Raw genomic sequence first — 20099 nt, 5'->3', positions numbered from 1 at the left:
TCCTATGAGACACCTCATGAAATGAAATAATAAATAAAAATAATATAACCTCGAATTCGTTTTATTATCACTTATTAATAGCTATATGCAATGACATTTTAATTTTCTATTTTCTTTTGTAACTTTTAAAATTAAGTATGGATTAGTTTTTATATTATTTTTATCCCATCATGTTGTATCCCATGACACCTATGTGTCTTTATTTTTATTTTTTATCCCCTCTAGATATTATAACTATAAATAAATATTTCATCCTTTCTTTTGCTATCTTTTCATCCCATCTTGTTGTATGTCTCTTTTATGGCTACTATTTCGAATTATTTGTATTTCTTTTCTTTATATCATAATTTGTTATAATTTTTAGCTAATCTTTAAATTTAAGACTTATCATATTATTTAATGCACATTGTTTTTACCAAATTGGAAGGGGTTTTATCGAATTGCGTAAGATTTTTTTTTGTGCGGCATACCCTGTGATAAAATTCTGGGTCCGCCACTGGTCCCGCCGGATGTGGGCGTGCTGGACCTCGCCGACGGGAGCTACAGGCCGCCGCGCGGCGCCGCCAGGGACTTGCTCTGGAAGTGGCCGCCACCGGTTTGGGTGTTTCCGTCACTCGCCGACTGATTGATCCGCCCCCTGCCTCTGAATCTTGGAAGCTGTGTGCATACATACGAGTAGTTCTTTAGAGAGAGAGGGAAGCCATTGTTGTAGGGAGGAAAGAGCTGGCGGAGGAATTGTTGCAGGGAGGAAGAAGCGGGTGGAGGAAAAGTTGGTGAGTGAAACTTACCACTCACTGTTGCAGCTGCTCCCACTTCAGCAGAGCCTGCATGTGCTCCCTCCGGCTCTCAGCGTGTGCGACGCAAGGACAGAGATGGAGTAGGGAACGCTGGTTGTTTTATTTTGTCCTTTTTTTTTATCCCTGTACTGTAGCTGGCTATTTTTTAACGCTGGCTAGCAGGAGGGGCAGGCCAATCCTTATCGCTTGCAGGAGGGAGGGCGGTGGCCGTACGCGTGTGGGGCAGGGGCCGGCCAGGAGCGACGGAGCGAAGGATCGAACGGTAACGTGGATAGCACTGTTAATGTACAGTAATGTGAGTCAGGGGCAGGCCAATATGGGGTAGATTACCCGCCGGCTGCTGCTGCTGCGCTGGCTCAAAGCCTGTCGCCTGCCTGCCTGCATGTGCTCCCTCTCTGGCCCTCTGCCTGGCTCAGCGTGCTGGACGGCTCGCCCACTCTTTTTTTGAAGCTGCAGGAGGAGAGAGTGGCCGAGTAGTCGGAGGACGCGAGCACGTCGAAGAGGGAGTGCTGTTGACGTCCCTCTTCGGGCTTTTTAGGGGTAGAGATGTCACGTGAGCTATCCACATTAAAAGTTACTATATGCTATGCTAGGAAAAATTAGTATTATTGAAGAAGTTGATTTGAAGGTAATATCTAGCTCTAACCACTTGCTGGGTGTGCACTCCATTTGCTGTCCATTCATTCATGCACTGGTCGACTGGTACTAGATACCGAACTCCCCTTTCGGCTGTCTGCTTGCACATGATTCTAGTTCTAGCTAGCTAGTTCCTGCAGCCGGGATTCATTCATTCAGGAACAGGATTCTCTCGCAGCACAATGCCACAAGAATGTGGGCTCGTGAGTCATGAAAATAACATGATAGCGCTCTTGAATCTTTTGATGCAATATAATTCCATCTCCACCCATGGACCCCAATTAATTAATAAGTCGCAGGCACAATCTAAAGCTTTGCATCTTTCCAAACCAAACCTAGCATATGCCGCGGCAATAACTAAGGCCTTATTTAGATCAAAAAGATTTCGAATTTCGGTACTGTAGCACTTTCGTTTGTTTGTGATAAATATTATCTAATTATGAACTAACTAGGATTAAAAGATTCGTCTCGCGATTTCCAGCTCAATTGTGTAATTAGTTTTTGCTTTCGTCTATATTTAATGCTTCATGCATTTGCCACAAGATTCGATGTGACGGGGAATCTTGAAAACTTTTTGGATTTTGGTGGGAACTAAACAAGTCCCAAAGTCCACACATCTTGGCACTTGCAAGTGCCAGTAGCTACGCTCACACAGTAACCCAACTGATCAAGTAGTAGCAGCAGTATCTCTCACATGGAGTAGAGTCATAGAGTGGTACATAGCACTTGTTCATGGGCAGTCGGGCGATCAGGAGCAGAAGATCACATCACACCATACATTAAACAACTAATCTGTTAGGAGAAGCGTGATCAGCTGATGGCATGATTGATTGATTAGCTCTAAGCAGTAACCATTAAGGAAGCATGCACTGGATTCAAATCTAGCGGATGATTGAGTAATCCTCGTAACTTTTTATTTTTGATAAAATATTTCCGCAATTTTCCCTTTTAAGAAAGTTACTAATAAGTTATATGCAACAGATGTTTGAGTACTCCCGCAACTTTCTATTTTTGGTTTAAAAAATTATGTATCTTTTTTTTAGAAAGTTACTAAGTTATATACAGATCTTTTTATACATAACTTATATTCACAACTTTGATAATATAACATTTTGCACATAAGTAGTGTTCATAGTTTTTGTGTTCTAAGTTTTGATATAAGTTATAAGTTAATTGGTTTGTTTGTGTTTAATAACTTTTGTGTTTCTGAGTTTTGGCCTATGTTATAAGTTAAATTGTTCCTTTGTGTTTAGCAACTTTTGTACATAAGTTATGTTTTTTTAACAGTTTTGTGTTTCCAAGTTTTAGCATAAGTTATAACTTTTGTGTTTCCAATCGAGTGCACGCGCGATTTAGTATTACTTAAGTATTATTTATACTATTGTGTTTACTGGTTTCGCCGCTTGGTTAGAGCGCTCTAATCTCATTTCATGGTGTACATGATTAGAGTAGCGAGTCTATAGATTAAACGTGGTGCTTAGGCTATAGCTTGGTTGTGTTTACAGCTAGGCCTCCAGATAGGTTGTAGTAGGTGACAGATGGTGATAGCCCTGTACATCTTTTGTATTCCACCACGATACGTCTAATTATTAAATCGTAGAGCTCGTGGCAGACCTTGTCTAATCATCCCTCTGTTAGACGGGTTATGCCCCGAAGTCTTAAGTCTTGCTTTAGTTCATAGAAACCACATATATCCTTGCTACTTATTATTTTACCATTGTTCTATCCTTGGATAAATTTAATATGACGAGCGTACATAGCACATGGAGAGTAGAGTGGTACATAGCACTTGTTCATGGCAGTGGGTCAGCGATTAGGGGCGGTAATAAATCACATCACACCATACATACTCCTACAGTCCTACTTGATTAAGCCACCAGCAACTAATCAGCTTATTAGTATCAGTTATTAAGAGAAGCCTGACCAGCTGATGGCGCGATTGATTAGCTCTATAAGCACTAAGGAAGCACTTAGCGAGGCAGACGCCACAGGCCGTGCCGGGCCAACCTACACCTTGATGAAAGGCCGGTATGGGCTCTGCGCGGTCTGGGCCACGAGCGTGGCCCGGAGCTTCATGTCCTTGAGGGCAGGGTCCTCGAGCAGGAGCACCTTGTCCCTGTCCCTCACCCCGACCATGTGGAGGTGGTCGCCGTCCTCCCTCTCCTTGCCCCTGAACAGCAGCCTCTGCTCCCGTGGCTCAAGCCCCGTCACCATGGACAGCACCGCCTTCAGCTCCTCTGCAATCGTTTCGCATGGACACATGTTATATCTCTGGCCCAATTTCTCATATTTGGTTTGCTTTTTTTTTCTGAAGAAGGGTGAATGAAACAGTTGTTTTTTTTAAAAAAAATAGCAAACACATGCAATTGTGCACAGATTATGAAGGTTCGTTCCATTCAAGTCCCTTGTCTGAATGGTCATGTGTGCAGAGATGCCCATGTCACTGTTTAATTGTGTCTCTCTATGCATGCCTGCACACCCCTGTTACCTACGACCATACTTGTGGTTTTGTGGAGTAGTTGAGGCCTGAGGGTGACTTGGGTGACGACTCACCAGTCATTTTACTGCTGATGATGATGCAGGTGATTTGGCTAGTGGACACATGCCAATGGGCAGAAATGCAAGTGCCAACAATTCCTGTTTGGCTGGATCTGGCTATGGAAACTGGGGGACAGATGAATCAACTGGCATTGGCCACTTTCAGTGTTTAGTCCTTGTCAAAGTTGATTCTTGATACTTTGAGTTTCAGTATTACTAGTTTGGATCAGGGGGCCAAACTGCAGCTGAACAATTTTTTGTCAGTGTGTGCTGGATACTTGCATCTAGAACTAAACAACTTAGTTAAGCACTTTGCAACCAGCTTATTGTAGTTGTACCCAACCTATGCAGAATCATAAGGATACTTGCATGCTACTAATGGTTGATAGATTCGGCTGATAAACTCAAACGAACAAGACGTTGTTACAAGTGAGCTTTATGGAATATTCACATTTTTATTAGCACAAAAAGGTGTGCTAATAAACTCTTTATTTATTTAAGGGAGAAGCCTCAAAAGCCAAAAAAAAAAACATGCATGGTCAAAACAACTTTCTAGGACATACACAACCAAACTCAGAGAGAGCTCTACTGCTCTACCAAAAAACTGGCAAGCAAATGAGCAGACACAAAAAAAAAAAAATGTTCAGGCTACTACTCAGTACTTACCAAAAGTGCAGGTAGCCCCGATGGAGACGTCATGCCAGGAGAAGCCGGTGGCCACCCTGACGGTGATCACCTCCACGTCCGGCCTCCCCTCCCTCTTCTGCACCAGCATCCCTCCGGGCCTCACCTCCCACTCGATCTCCCCACGGCCACCGCTGCCGGCATCCCCGCCGTCGCTGCTGCTGCTGCTGCCGGCGGTGCTGCCCTTGGAGTTGGAGGAGCTCCTCCTGAACAGCTTCTTGGAGCACCTCAGCTTGATCATTGTGGCAACACTAGGCCAAGAAGCTGCTCGCTCCAGCAGCAATGGAGAGCGAGGAGGAGCGGTGAGTCACGCTGAAATGGTGGTGCGGCCGTGGAACAACTCAAGAGAGGTCACTGTGTGTATATAGGGGGAGGAAAGGAAGGCAGTGCGTGCACAGGTGACGGGACAAGCTTTAGAAGCGTGCGTTCGTTACTTCGTTGAAGCAAAAAAAAAAAAAAGGTTCTGGTGAGTGGTGAGGCGTGAGAGGGGACAATAGGACAGGCGATCTTCGCAAACTCCAAAACGGGTAGCTCACAAATGTGGAGCGGCTCTGCTCCAATTTGCAGTAGAGTTGTGTAGCCCAGATCCATTCTAGTGAACGTTCATTAGAAACTAATCCAGCGAACGATCTCAGCGTCTTCCACTCCGCTGACGTCCTATTGACGTCATCTCAAAATTGCAAATCATTTATTTTAAATTACTATAACTTCCAAACGGTTTATCCAATTTTCATTCTGTTTGCACCAATGTATTCTTCGTGACGAGATGAACAAAACTAGATCCCACTTACATATATTTCGAAGATTTTTTTACATAGAAATTTATGTGTTAAATTACAATAACATATAACTTTACAACTTATGCACATAAATTGTATTGATTAACTTATATACACAAGTTACATGGAATAACTTGTGTACACAAGTTAGATTTCATCAATTTTTTATGTTTGTAAGTTTTGATATAAGTTATAAGTTAATTCGTTCCTTTGTACGTTAATAACTTTTGTGTTTGCAAGTTTTGTCATAAGGTATAACTTAGTTCATTTGTCCTTTGTGTTTAATAACTTTTTATAAATAAAATGTGTTTCATAACTCTTACGTTTTCAAGGTTTCGTATAAGTTATAAGTTATACATTATAAGTTATATATTCTAAGTTATACTTTCTAAGTTATATCTGATTATTTGGTACACATAAGCTATTACATGTAAATGGTGTGTTCTAACTTATATGTTCTAAATTATATATCCTAAGTTAGTACATATAAGTTATTTGTAGAACAAAATTCTTCGAAACATATGTAAGTGAGGTCTAGTTTTATTCGTCTCATCGTGTAGAACACACTAGTGCCATCGAAATTAAAAATGGACACACCGTTTTTAAGTTATAGCATTTTAAAAAATGGCTTTTGTAGGTTATGTCAATGCTGACATCATTGCCAGAGAAGGAGAACGAAGCGAGAGAAGTAATAGGGTTATGTCAGTGCTGTCGGAAATTGACCGTTGCTTTTGTTTCCACTGAACGTTCGTGAAATAGTGGCGTCGGTTGTGTAGCCCCGCGCGGGCTTCCACGAACCGGGGCTAAAATGTGGAGCCAACCACCCTGCCTGTTTTCTTTCCGTGTCTGCTCGAACACAATCACAATCAAGAATATATATTATAAACACAAATACAGACTCAAGCACTCATGACCCATACGCATACACATATACTTCTGAACTGACTTTGTAAACTGCTTAGACATTGCGCCATGCTCTCCCTACGTTCAAATTATAAATCGTTTTTATTTTTTATATAACGATTTTGCTATATATCTAGATATAACGATGTCTAGATACATAACAAAAACGATATAAAAAAAGTAAATGATTTATAATTTGGAATGAACGGAGTAGATAACATTTGTTCCGTTAATACAGCATAAGTGCAGTCCTCGTTGTTCCGAGGAATCTGTTGAACACTGAACAGTCACTGATTATGATTATGATTATGATGTGACCTTCTCTTGATAATCATCGTTAATTACATGGTCTCCTTTTACCGCTCCGCCTCCGCTATGATTTGCATTTGGCTTGTCGGGTAAACATGGTGAAACAGCCTGATAGAATAGTAGGGACCGTGCGCAATGCGACACATGGGAGAAAAACTAGAGCCGCAATGCAAGAGCATGCATGATGGTTAGGGTTGTCGGTTTGGTCGTAAACCTACCGTGATTATTGTAGTTGCTGGCGGTTGTGGGCGCAAGTTTTCCGGCTTGTGTCCCGCGCCTTCTGCTCGCCACTGATGCGCGCACGTACGAACTGGCCCGGGAAAAGGATGATGGCACCATGATTGTTCAGAGCTCGTACGTGTGCTAGCTAGCTGCTTAGCGCTGTAGAGATATTTTATATGAAGTGATGTGTCATGTGTGTCGCAGCATTGCTAATCGGCGTTTGTTTGGTTTAGGAGCAGCAGCAGTACATTATTTGGGTTGATGAGCCTTAATTTTGGGGTGACTGTTTTTTTTCCCTTTAGGACTAGACCTCCCAAGTAGATTAAGCTTATGCTTGGTAAGACAGTTGTGATGCTTTGTATGACGACAAAAGCATGTATTCTACACTGGAATATACTTGTACGCAGCTGCTGGTCGCCTGGCTGGCACTCAACGGAAAGTATATAAAGCAAATTTCTATTTGCAGATCGATCAACTTTTGGTTTCTTTTTGAATCAGAATCCATAAGCATATAACACAACATAAAAGAATCAGGAGAAATGCAATAGTATGACGAGGACGCAGGAGCAAGCCTCAAAGGAATAGGAAGACGGAGAAGGGAACATATGTGCCTATTAGACCCGAGCAAATTCGAATAAGCCTGACTGTCTTAATGAATAGGGTCTCGACACAAATATCATTTTGTCTAAAAAAAAATTCTTAACCTAAAATATTTCTTGCCAAGGGGTTCACGGCGCAATGGCAAAGGCCATTGGTTGGGGGGCTCCCACCCAGGGTTCAAATCCTGGGTGCGGCACTTTATTCTGGATTTATTCCAGGATTTTCCGGCGCTATGCATTAAGTGGTAGGCGACGTGCCCGTCGACAGCGAGGCGTCTATGGTGACTTCGTGAACTTCAAGATTTGCCGGCTCAGTCCTTCGAAGGTGCTCATAGGGATAGGGTTTGCGTACGTGTGTTCATAGGGGTGAGTGTGCGTGCGTGTTGAGTGTCTGCGTTGTACTGTGTAATCTCAAAAAAAAAACCTAAAATATTTCTTTTAGCTATTTTACATTACAACCACGGCCCGTGGCCCGCCTGCCTAGGCCCGGCCACGAAATCTGTCAAACACGACTAAGAGCAACCTCAATGTATATGGACCAAGTAGTCCATATACATGGGGCCTACATAAGTAGTCCATAGCTATTATTTTTTGCTCACAATGTTTAGCCAATAAAGTAGTCCATAAGGTAGGGTCCACTAGAGATTAAAAATTATTCTTTCCAACCATCTCATGTACGGAGTATCATGACACAAGAGAGAGATCATGGAGAGAGAAAATAACATTTCTTTATTGCTTATGGGTAGTCCATAGGGCTATGGGTAGCTTTTGTTATAGACTGCTATATGGACTACCTCCACAATGTTTCAGTTAGCTGATAGAGAGTATTTTATTCCCTATAGACTACTTTCTCTGAACATTGTGGTTGCCCTAAAGAGATGGTCATGTGCGGGATTTATTCTTGGCCTGAAACGGCTAGGCTTTTTTTTTTTGTCTCGGCCAGACTCACAAAATACTCTTGTCTAATGTCTACATAAAAGTATGAGTACTCAGATAAGTGTAGCGGGATCTGATATCAGAACAACCAGGTTATTTGAATATCATTAAATGTTTTAAGGGCCATAATATTAACTTTTATAATTGAGGGGATTTACATAGTTAAACCTTGATATGATATGGGTTATGTAGACTTTTCCTACGGTTTACTAACCCACTGCCATGTCATCACCCATGTAACATGACACGTTAGTAAAACCGCCTTATCTGGTTATTTAAATGACTTTTAATGTTTTAAGGGGATATAGGGGGTGTTTGGGACCGCTCTGCTCTATGTTTTGTAGCTCTGCTCCATGTTTTTTAGCCAAAGAACTTCAGCTCTAGGCACTTTATTCGAGAAAAAAATATAGAGTTGTGAGAGCTTTTTTGTGGAGTTGCTCCATGGTGGACTTTGTGGAGCAGAGTTCGTGGAACAGTCCCAAACACCCCGTAATACTTGGTTTATTTGTAGATAATGGGTGAAATAGACAATCATTAATAGTGATGGAGTTAAGTAGTCCTTGATACTCATGAGTTGATCAACCTGGCGAGATATCCCAAATGTGTGCCACTAGCTAGCAAGCAGACCTTGATCCTCCATAGAAAATAAACAACTAACTGATCATCATCGACACAAGGCGTCCAATTGTCCAGCGTTCTGAACTCTGAACTGCGATTCATCAGCGATTGGCTTCCAAGAAGCTCACCAGCCAGCGGCTCATGCATGTGGTTAGTACTACAGTCTGATTGCTGAACGTGTGCAGGACATACTACTAGTTGACAAGGGTGCTCTTGTTTGTCCTTACGCCTCGGAATCCCCGTTTTTCTTCGAGCCAAAGCATCCTTCATCTGTAGCCGTGGCACGCGAGGGTGGAGGGAGACCCACATGCGGCTTGCGTGGATCGGGATTCCCCGCCGTACCTACGGGGCGACGATCTTCCCATAATCCCATGCATGGAAATGGCGTTCCGACTGTCACGCCACGCCACATTAATGTTATTAGTACCAGACTAGCAGTACAATTTGTGTAGGTGCAGCTGCAGCGATCGACATGAATGAGAGGGGAAAAGCTTTGGTAGTACGGTGTAGGAGTATATGCATACATACAGTATACTCCTACAAGATGCCACCAGGACAACAGTGCTCTGTTCATGCTGCCCTTTGATCTACAGAGATATCAGTTGAGTGTCCGTTAGACTGTTGGCCAGTAAATTCAGTGATGTCAGTTCTGTGGAAATTTGGCAGCCTCTTTGTCATCAGCATATAGCCAGACACCCAATTTTGTGGATTGGTACTGGTATGGTAGGAAATGGCGCCAGATTTTGAAGCAAGCATCGGACAACCAATCTGTCAGTGTCTCACAGGATACAGGGAAATCAAACTTTTTTTTATCGCCGACGAAACTGTACAACCCAGGAGCAGCCGAGCAGGAGGTGAAGTTGAAATAAGAGGCATCGCCCGAAAAGGAGGAATGTCTGTCTCTAAATCATCATCAGTTGGAGCTCTGGAGGCCCTTCAGAGTCGAAACTGTGTGTGGAACTTGCTAGGCCAGTATGCCTGCGTCATCTAAGTTTGCATTTTCTTGACAGCAAAGACTCAGCATGCATATATGATGACAGCCACACTCAGCATTACAAGTGCATTTCTACCTACAAATGAGAAAACACACAACTAACAAGCAGTGGTACTCTAACTCTCACATGAAAGGGGGCCGTTTCCTTTGCCCATACCATACATGGAGTGGTACTAAGCACTGATTAGCAGCAGACAATCACCAACCAAGAGCACAGCAGCCGAATGACACTGGTTTACTCTATCAGTTAGGGCGGCGGCGGGCCAAGCCGAGCTGGGCAGGCCTACACCTTGATAAAAGTCTGATACGGGCTCTGCACGGCCTGGGCTGTGAGTCCGGCCCGGAGCTTCATGTCCTTGAGGGCAGGGTCCTCGAGGAGCAGCACCTTGTCCATGTCCCTCACCCCGATCATGTGGAGGTGGTCGCTGTCCTCCCTCTCCTTGCCCCTGAACAGCAGCCTCTGCTCCCGAGGCTCCAGCCCTGTCACCATGGACAGCACCACCTTCAGCTCACCTGCAATCATTTTATTTGCACAGACACGCGTTAGTTATTAGGTTGTTGCATACTATATTTGATTCATTCTTGGAGTATGTAATGTAACGACAAAATTTTGTTATATTATTTTAAAAAGCAAATACAATCGTGACAGCTCATCTCATGCTACTATGTGGCAAACTGACAAAGGATAGGAAAGTTCCACTCAGGATCGTCATCGTGCACTTGCAGGTAGCTATGCAGACATTGATCATTGTGCAGATTGCAGACATGCCCATGTCATTGTTTGTGTTTTCTATTACTCCTACATGAACAACCCAGTGATATAGTGCCATGCTTATGGAGTTGTTGAGGGTGACAGACTCTTCAGTGATTTCCTCATTTTATTGCTGAAGTAGGTGACTCCCCGCTCGTGGAGTGAGAAATGAACTCAGAAGGGTCAACAATGCCGATGCAGTGTGTGTGTGGATCTGGCTGTGTGTGAACAAAACTATAGGTTGTGTGAATTTGTAGTATTGGCCTGTTTACTTCTTGTCACAGCTGAACAAATTGAGACACAGCCTCTTCAAGTGAACTCGACACACAATGACACAATCATAGCAATGCCGATCGACACACAACTTTAACTATGTACGAAAACATGGCGGCTTTCAATTCTTGTGAAAAATATGAGAGATTTGGGGGAGCAAATGAATACAGTAAAAATGCAGAGCACGAGTACTGACCAAAAGTGCAGGTAGCCACAACGGAGACGTCGTGCCAGGAGAAGCCGGTGGCGACCCTGACGGTGATGACCTCCACGTCCGCCCTGCAGTCCCTCTTCTGCACCAGCATGCCGCCCGGCCGAACCTCCCACTCGATCTCCCCGCCGCCGCGGACGCTGCCGGCATCGCCGTCGCTGCTGCTGCTGGTAGTGCTGCCCTTGGAGGAGCTCCTCCTGAACAGCTTCTTGGGGTACCTCAGCTTGATCATCTTCGGAACTGATCGAGCTCACGGTAGCACGGTGCTGCTCAGCAGCTCAGAGCAGCAGTTGCAGCAATGGAGGGCAGAGCAGAGAGCAGCAGTCCGTGTGGTGCCGGTGTGGCCGTAGAAGAAGAGTTCGCTTTGCATATATAGGGCCGGGGGGGAGAAGTAGAAGAAGGTAGGGGGGTCAGCCATGGCCTGCAAAGGACAAGCTTTACAAGCGTGCGTTTGTTTAAAAGAAAAAGGGCGCGATCCTCGCAAAGTGCCAAAGTCCAAAGCGGCTAGTAGCTCACAAAGGCGCAAACAACTTGGGTCCGATTTGCACAGCACAAGTCTGACAGGTAGGCCGCCGGTTCTCGCGCGTTCCATTCCATGTCCTTGCTCGAACACTGTACGTAGCAGTATGCAGACAAATTTAAAACTGAAAAATCGAATGCGTCAATGTGAATGTTAACGAACCAACCAGGTACTTTTACTGACGGAAATGGATGCAGCACGCATGCTCGCGGAACAGCTTTACCCCAGTTCAGAGTTCAGACAGAAACGCATGGCTCGTCTTTAGATCACCCCACACCGTTCCTCATGCGATTTCACATATATTGTTGTTCATGCTTAGGAGATGTGTTTGGCATTTTTTCACATTTGGTACGTTGGGCCTTGCTGCTGCTGGGTAAAGAGGGTGAAGCGGCTGGATGGAATATTGCTCTGCATGCGTGCGCATCGCGACGAGCGCATGCACATGGGAGTTGGGAGTTGGCATGGGGCCGGCCGCCCGCAATGCATGGCATTTGGCATGCAAGAGCACGATGATTAGGGCGGTCCGCGAACCTACCGGGGTTATTCTAATGGCCGGCGGTTGGGCGAGGCGCAAGTTTTCCGGCTGGTGTTCCGCGCCCTGCTGCTCGCCACTGATGATAGACAAGCACACGTTTGCATGATTCCGTGCGCCTTTGCATTGATCAGGGAAGTAGAAAAATTAAAGATGATGCCGTGATTGATTGTTCAGAGCTCGTACGTGCGCTTCATTCATTCCTATCTGTAGCTAGAATGTACTCCCTCTCCAGCTTGCAAATACTCTGTTTTGGACAAAGATAGAGTCTTCAAAGCATAGTTTTGATTTTTGACAGCATTATATTTTCTATTAGAAACAAATGTATATTCAAACAAATTTATGTTTTATGAAGTGTTTTCAAAGATAAATGTATACATACACACTTTTCTGGTTTATAAACTATACTGGTTTGAAAGTTATTTGTAATAATCAAAAGATTTGAACAGTTTGACCCAAATTAAACCTTATAGCTTGAACCAATCAAATATTTGCGAACTAGAGGGAGCAATAATAAGAAGTTATATATAGTAGCCCTACTACACTAGTACAATATTAAACAAACCCCTGATAAGCTAGGTTTATCAGCAATAGTTTATTGTTATGGTTCAGGCTTTAGGGAGCTTTAGCGGTGGTTGAGGCAACATGTGGGGCTATTAGGTCCCTGCTATTAGCTTGACATGCATGTGTTTCCTTAGGGGTTTGGACTCAGGTCTAAGTCCAAGACATCTGTCTAAAATAAAATTTAAGTTAACTTTTGGGCCATGCATGCACACAGTTGTGATGATCTTTGCGAGACAAGCATACGTGTAAGTCAGTAGGTGTTCGTAGAAGAGGCCGGCTGGCTGGCTTCGAACTGAAAGCATGCATAAAGACGGATTTGTTGTCAATTTGAAGGTCAACAACTTATAATTGGACATCATATAGCTACGGCCTACGGCACAGCTAGGCGCGAAAGCGATAGATATAATACATCTAATCATCATTAGCATGCACAGCTAGCTATCTGAGGCGCTTCAAAAGATTTGTCCTTATTTTTTCGAGCATAGTGTGTAGACTGGATAACATCCAACACTACTAGAATTGCACGCTTTGTCTAGTCTTAGTATGAAACACTAGACAAAATGTAACTTTATCGAGTGTCTAACGAGACACTCGGCAAACCCTAACGGCGGTTGGGCCGTGCATGCTGGAACAGAACATTTGCCGAGTGTCTAGCTTTGCCTAGTGCTGGCAAAAGCTAGTTTGCCGAGTGTCATGGTTTGCCTATTGTCTGGCACTAGGCAAACTGTCGAATTGCTGTGTGTTTCTTTTTGTCGAGGGCGACACTCGGCAAACCACTCATTTGCCGAGTGTCCGATATAAGACACTAGGCAAAGCGTTTAACACTCAGCATAGATCGTGTCTCCGGTAGTGCAAACCCAGTATCTCCCACATGCATGGTCTAGTCTAGCTAGAGTGCAAACTGACTAGATGGTGCCCCTCCACTACCAAAATGGTGGAGTTCTCCTAGTGTTTTTAGTTAGTAATAAAACACTACCACTAGTCAAACACTAGGGAATCCTCACTAGGAGGCATTTACTAGGGAAAGTTTATACTAAATTTTAAATGCTAAAATACTAGAAGAACCCCACATTACTAGGAGAAATTGAAAAATCTGGTTGTGCTCTCTGGGCTCTGGCTCATCCTCAAGCTCGAGGGAAACACACCACAAAACTCTTGAGATCGAGATCGATGGTGAGCTTGGTGACAAGTCCCAATGATGCAATTAGTTAAAATCTAGCTACTAGCCGGCGCGGAATCCTCTAGATAAACAAAATGGACACCAAACTGAATAGTAACCGATCAATCATCATACACAAACACAATTAATACTGTCCAACAAATGGCCCGCCCGTGGTCTGAACAGTTGTTATGGCTTCTTCCACCAAGCTCAGCGGCTGATCTGCATGTGGCTAGTAGCTAGAGCTCATACTCATCATCCGTCCTGACTCCTGGGCACGTACGTACGCATGCACGACAAATTGTTAAAATGTTAATTAAACAGGCGCGCTCTTTTGTCGTGATGCCTCGGAATCCCGCCACCATTCTCCGAGCCGCGCCAAAAGCATCTCCATCGTCGTCCCGGCGGCCGCTCCGGCGCTCCCCTCCGTGCCCGTGCAGTGACACGCAGGCTCCCGGCGCACATGCCGCCTGCGTGGATCGGGATTCCCCGCCGCGCGTGCCGACGATCTTGGCTGCTGGTCCTTGCAATATTGTTGCCTTGGCCCTTCTTTTCGACCGAGCGCTCCGCTCGACCTACTACTACTAGCCCCGTGCCGTGCGTGCAAATGGCGTTGCATCGCATCGGGTGACTGTTGCGCCATGTGATGCATGCATGCAAGCATGCCCACCAGGCGCGTTCGCCCAAGTGAATGAAGAACAAAAAGGATTGTAAATGAAATAAGTACGCTTTGGTTAGGCGCCGCGGTCGATCGACATGAATGAATGGAAGGGTTTGGTTGGCGAACGTGCTACGCTGTCCTGTGTGGTGCCACTTGGTTCACCCGATCATTTTTTTTTAGGGAACTGGAGGGGCCAAGGCCCCTGCAAAAGATTTTATTAAAAAAAAAGAACAGAGACCATTTCTAGACAGATTTTTTTATCAAAAAAATATCAGGACAAACACCCCTAGCTTATACTGTAGGATGCAAACATGTCACCTCTTGCCTTGTTTAACAATCCCTTTTTTAACCAACTGTTCAAACTCTTTGTGAGTGAGTATATTGTGCTATCCCTTTCTTTTAACATTTACTAATCTTGTTTTAACCTCTAAATATTTTTTTAAAAAAAATTAACTATAAATTTTTAGATTGTGCCGGGAACTAAAACTCTGGCATATGTCATGTCTCCATCTGAAATTGTTTTTTTTAATTCCATATTAAAATCTGATAGTTCAAAAATAACATGGGATACTCTAAATGATCTCAAATCAAATAAAAAAAACTTCTCAAGTTCGCTCAACCAAGGCACCTTTAGATAGGCAATTTCAACGTCCAAGGTCATTTGTAAAATTTAAAATTTGAATTTTAAAATCTAAGAACTTAAAGCATGTATTTGGCATTCTAAAGGATTTATATTAACTTGCCAACTAAGAGACTGTAGATCACACTGATAAGTACACCTTTTATATAGACTATGTCAACATATGAAGTCGTTTGAAAATGCTAATTTTAAAAGTTCAACATATGAAAACTTAAAATGCACATTAGGAGCTCTAAATGACTTCGAATCAAACTTGTCAAATACAAGTTGGAGATCTTGTCAAGGACAATTTTAGTATAAAATTTATCTTCATCTAAATTCATATAAAAAAGTTATAGCTTTTTAGATAACAACTTTTAATTTAAATATTAGCTTATTAAGATTGTCACCACTTTCCACCTATAAAAAAATCATTATTTACAAAGGCATAACTGCTTATGCATGTTTTGGCAAACACGACATCGTAAGGCGACTGCCTCGGTAAGTAATTAACAGAGATAGATGTTTGCCCGGGCTATGCTTGGCCATTCACAGATAGGGCATCCAAAAATACTCGCCTCTATTTGTTTTCTATTTTTCTTTTATAAGTGTTTTGAGACTAACGACATAGGCCGATTAGTTTTGTTGTAAATCTGGCTATAGCCGCATTGCAGATCACCAGCCATGAGAATACATCCATTCTAATTTATGATGTGTTTGGTAGGGTTATAGATTCTCATAGAAGAAACATCTCGGATCTATATTCTCTCAAGAACCATTTCTGGTGATGAATCAAAATCATTTGGTGGAAAAGTTTGGCTGGTAGGCTAGATTTCGATTAAAAATATTTTATCATAAAAACCATATAAATAAAAACATTCTTAAAAGGATTAGAACTTTTTGTGGGTGAAGAACAACTTAAAGACAACATATCTTAACTTATTTCACTTATAAGGAACTAAGTTAAAATTTAAGGTTGCTAATACAAAAGGGGAGGAAAAATCAGAATCACGCAAAACCAGCTAATAGGTGTTTCTTCTTGCCAGGCATATTTTGAAAATGTTTTGTTTGGTAGTGATTCTACCGATTGTCACAAGAATCCTTAACGTTTTTGCTTTGCAAACGGGGCCTTATTAGGCCTTGTTTAGATGCACCTAAAATTCCAAAACTTTACAAGATTCCTCATCACATCAAATCTTTGGACGCATGTATGGAATATTAAATATATATATAAAAAATAACTAATTGCACAGTTTTTCTGTAAATCATGAGACAAATCTTTTGAGCCTAATTAGTCCATGGTTGGACAATGTTTGTCAAATACAAACAATAGTGCTACAGTGTCAAACTTCAAAATTCTTTTGCATCTAAACAAGGCCTTAGTCATTCTGACTTTGTTCTAAGTTAAGCTTATATGATTTGGATCTAGTTATGAAAGAAATATTATTAATATGTATGGTATCAAATAAATATACTATTAAGACCATACTCCGTGACGGTTTTGATGAAACTAAATTGACGCGGTAGATGGTGATGCATTTTGGTGGAGATATACTGTGCTGCGAGGAGAACCTGGAGCCCACTCGTTCGCTTACCATTTGATAAACAATTTATACTGCAAAACAAACGATGTATGAGTTCTTGACAGAACTGCCCACTGAGAAGGCAATCCAACATGATTCCATCAGTTGCTTTTTTTTTTGAGAAATGATTCCATCAGTTGATAAACACAGATCACTGAACACTGAAGAATGGTATCGTCTCCAGTCCAGCCGTTTTGACCATCTGTGCTGGGAGAGAGGCCCGTGCTAGGCCCTGCACAGCACAAGAAAATCTCGTCCCAAAGAGGCCCAAAACAGACTCTGAAACAAGCCGTGGTCGCCTGGCCGGAAAGTACCACGCCGCCGCGTGGCGCGCCTCGTTCCACACTTCCTCCTGCCCGAAAGCACCCACCGGGCCCAATCAATCAAACGCCGTATAGCCAGCCATCCACGGCCACTAGGACAGAATCAAAATATCTGCCTACCGATCCCCACCGCGTTGTAGCCACTAGCCACACGACGATTTCCACGGTTCATCGGCCTCTCATCAGAAAAAACGAGATCGAATTCTCCAGCACCAGCACCAGGAATCAAAGCTAGCGAGCGGGCAGCAGTCCGCCATGGCCATGGTCGCGTCCACCTCGTTCACGTACCACAAGGTATGCAAGCTAGCTCACGATGATATCCCAGATCGAACAGCAGCTAGCTAGCGTCGTCGTTGCTGCATGCAGTTCGCTAATCATCTCAACCTCTCTTGCTGATGCTTCAAAAACTGCATGTGCAGCCGCGTCTCGCGGTGGTGTGCAGGAAGAACAAGGACGGCCGGGACAGGGAGCGGGAGCGGGACGGCAAGGAGCACAAGCACCCCTTCAAGGTCGTCGAGATCACGCCGCCGCCGCGGTGCCTCGGCGTCCGTTGCTTCCCCACCGTACGCCACATCTCTCTCTCTCTCTCTCTCTCCCCATTTGCTTTTCTTCTTCCTGTGCATATGTATGCCTGCCATGTAGTACTAGTATCTAGATTCTAGAAGAAGACTTTCACCTCAGCTCTGAAGCTTGCATTCAGTCGATGTAACCTGACTGGTGCAGGGTTTGACACGAAGCAACTCGCAGATACTAAAAGAACTTCTAGGATGTTTGCAAAGGAAAAAAACACTAGTAACTTTAGTTTGATGCCAAGAATATTCTTTTTTCATCTGTACGTAAAAGAGAAAAATGGAAAACCCTTTCACCTATTCAATGCAACAATAATAACAACCACCCATCAGTAGACGGCAAAAATGCTCGTCCATCTTGATTAAGGCTGCAGCCTGCAGCGACCAACAAGGCAACAATCACAGGCACTATGAGCAAGTGGAGTGGAGCAGCATCGTCCCCTGCCCACAGCCCAATTGCCATGTTCAGAAACTGAATTAGCTGCATGCGTTCGAAAATCCACAGTTCCTTGCTCAGATTCTGAAATTGTTCTGTTTCTTTTTTTCCAGAGCTCCTTCTTCTGAACATTCAGTATTCGTAGAACGTCAGCAATTGCTGTCGCCACTAGTACTCTGAAAATTCAGTATTCTGAACTTGTTCTGAATATTATCTCAATCTCTCTACTCAACCGTAGTACTCTTTGCATTGCATCTGCACTGCACACACAAGTTATCACTGCAACTGCTGCCGGTTCCTAGCTAACGGTGTTGTTGTTCTTGGTTGTACATGTGCCGGGGGCATGGATGGCGACGGACGGACGGACGGACGGACACGGGCTACGCCAAGCAGAACATCCACTGCGGCGAGAGCGTGACGATCGAAGGGCAGGCGTACACGGTGTCGGCGGTGACGCACCGGTACCAGCTGCGCAAGGGGCGGTACGAGCCGAGCGAGAAGCGCCTCGACGTCCTCTCCACCGGCAGATACATCCTCAACCTCTACCTCCAAAACCTGCTCGACCAGTCCTAGCTAGGCAGCTAGTAGTAGTGCCTTAGCTACTGCCTGTCTGTCTGTATCTGTGTACATCAGCATCGCTTCATCACTCTATAATTCTACCACGCTACTGTATATATAGCTATCTAGCTGTAAATAACAATCAATTGGTTCGGCTCCTCCTGCTATGTCCATCGAACACTTGTCCCAGTGGGTGGTGGACGATCATGGCCGATCATGCGTGAAGGGGATAGTGTTTCCCTGCGTGCGGCTCTGTGTAACTGAAAAGGCGAGATTGAGGCATAAAGTTCAGTATAAAAGTCTGCATATCTTTTCTGAAAACAAAAAAGTTCAGTAAAAGGCCAGGATCTAGCCAAGATGTAGTGCGATGATTCCACTCGTGCTCTTAGCTTAATGCATCTTATCTGATCCGAAAGGAATTCCTTAATCCCTCCTGTCCCTGTCATCAATTCATCATCGCCACGCCTCGGCGGGCGCCCTGCGCTAGTTTTCTGAAGAAGCCCTGGAATGGATGACGATGCATCGATGGCGATAAGCATCACCGATATACAGCCATACAGAGGTGTAAAGGCCCGTTGGCGTGTCGCGGCCTCCCTCGTCATCGGGGCTCCCCTCCCCTCCGGGCTCCGGCTTCCCGTCGGCGTCGCCCATGTGACTGGCCAGCGCGACACGACACACAACGTTCAGAAACGGAAGGAAGAAAAAACAGGTTTCAGGCGTGAACGACGACCGGTCTCTCTGGCGGGTTCTCTTGCCGCCGCCGCCGCCGCCGCGGCTTTCCGCGTCAGCCGGCGAGCGACGCGCGACACTGACGGCCATCTCCACCGGCGGCGTTCGCGTCGCCTTCCGGTTACGGTCTCGGTCTCGGTCTCGGTCTCGCTCCAGCCACGTGGCTGCGCCTCAGCCCTGACGTGGCCGCGCCAAATCCCCACGCCGCCGCCCATCTCCATCCGCTCCCGCTGGGCGTTGGCGCTTGGCGGGGGTGCGCTGTATGGACGCCGTCCATACACCGGTCCACTGCGGGAGATGACGTCCGATCAGCAGCCGGTGTATACACCCGTTCTTTCTACATGTGCAGCCCCCGTCCCCACCCACAGCCGAAAGGCCCGAAACAAACAACCGCGCAGCTCAGCAGCCTTGAACCACTGACAAGTGGGCCCGACTGCCAGCCTCGTCGGCATGGCAGGTGCTTTTGCCTGCTTGGGAGGTAAAGAAAAGAAAACACGAGAAGGGAAAATGGAGCCTGGGAAATTTTTTTTACCATTTAACCCCGGAGGGGAGGACTAATTAAACACACCCCGGGGTAAATGGTAATTAGAGGGGGC

At 44.6% G+C, this 20099-nt stretch overlaps 3 protein-coding genes and 1 long non-coding RNA gene across 4 annotated transcripts; 2 read left to right on the top strand and 2 right to left on the bottom strand.

Annotated features, from left to right (window-relative positions):
* Positions 652-1406, top strand: LOC110436626. Its single transcript, XR_002454438.1, has 3 exons — positions 652-773; positions 960-1059; positions 1254-1406. It is a non-coding gene; the product is annotated as an uncharacterized LOC110436626 (long non-coding RNA).
* Positions 3082-5105, bottom strand: LOC8073677 (BAG family molecular chaperone regulator 1). Its single transcript, XM_002446640.2, has 2 exons — positions 4638-5105; positions 3082-3670 (listed from the first exon to the last, which is right to left on the bottom strand). The coding sequence occupies exons 1-2, from the start codon at positions 4894-4896 to the stop codon at positions 3441-3443; spliced, it is 489 nt and encodes a 162-aa protein (XP_002446685.1). The 5' UTR covers positions 4897-5105; the 3' UTR covers positions 3082-3440.
* On the bottom strand, positions 9882-11644 carry LOC8060160 (BAG family molecular chaperone regulator 3). The gene is made up of 2 exons (XM_002446639.2): positions 11236-11644; positions 9882-10528 (listed from the first exon to the last, which is right to left on the bottom strand). Exons 1-2 carry the CDS (start codon positions 11480-11482, stop codon positions 10299-10301), a joined length of 477 nt encoding a protein of 158 aa, XP_002446684.1. The 5' UTR covers positions 11483-11644; the 3' UTR covers positions 9882-10298.
* Positions 17275-19102, top strand: LOC8060159. The gene is made up of 3 exons (XM_002448028.2): positions 17275-17505; positions 17631-17774; positions 18610-19102. Exons 1-3 carry the CDS (start codon positions 17467-17469, stop codon positions 18787-18789), a joined length of 363 nt encoding a protein of 120 aa, XP_002448073.1. The 5' UTR covers positions 17275-17466; the 3' UTR covers positions 18790-19102.

Source organism: Sorghum bicolor, chromosome 6 (genome assembly GCF_000003195.3).
Source record: "Sorghum bicolor cultivar BTx623 chromosome 6, Sorghum_bicolor_NCBIv3, whole genome shotgun sequence".
Classification (NCBI taxonomy): Eukaryota; Viridiplantae; Streptophyta; class Magnoliopsida; order Poales; family Poaceae; genus Sorghum; species Sorghum bicolor.
This window is presented reverse-complemented; position numbering and strand designations above follow the sequence as displayed.

Bases quoted from the DNA above. Each gene is read 5' to 3' on its own strand.
- LOC8073677 (XM_002446640.2), bottom strand. From the start codon at position 4,896: ATGATCAAGCTGAGGTGCTCCAAGAAGCTGTTCAGGAGGAGCTCCTCC. The intron at 3,671-4,637 runs GTAAGTACTGAG...AAACGATTGCAG, and splicing joins CGGGGCTACCTGCACTTTTG to AGGAGCTGAAGGCGGTGCTG.
- LOC8060160 (XM_002446639.2), bottom strand. From the start codon at position 11,482: ATGATCAAGCTGAGGTACCCCAAGAAGCTGTTCAGGAGGAGCTCCTCC. The intron at 10,529-11,235 runs GTCAGTACTCGT...AAATGATTGCAG, and splicing joins TGTGGCTACCTGCACTTTTG to GTGAGCTGAAGGTGGTGCTG.
- LOC8060159 (XM_002448028.2), top strand. From the start codon at position 17,467: ATGGCCATGGTCGCGTCCACCTCGTTCACGTACCACAAG. The intron at 17,506-17,630 runs GTATGCAAGCTA...CTGCATGTGCAG, and splicing joins CCTCGTTCACGTACCACAAG to CCGCGTCTCGCGGTGGTGTG. The intron at 17,775-18,609 runs GTACGCCACATC...TACGCCAAGCAG, and splicing joins GCGTCCGTTGCTTCCCCACC to AACATCCACTGCGGCGAGAG.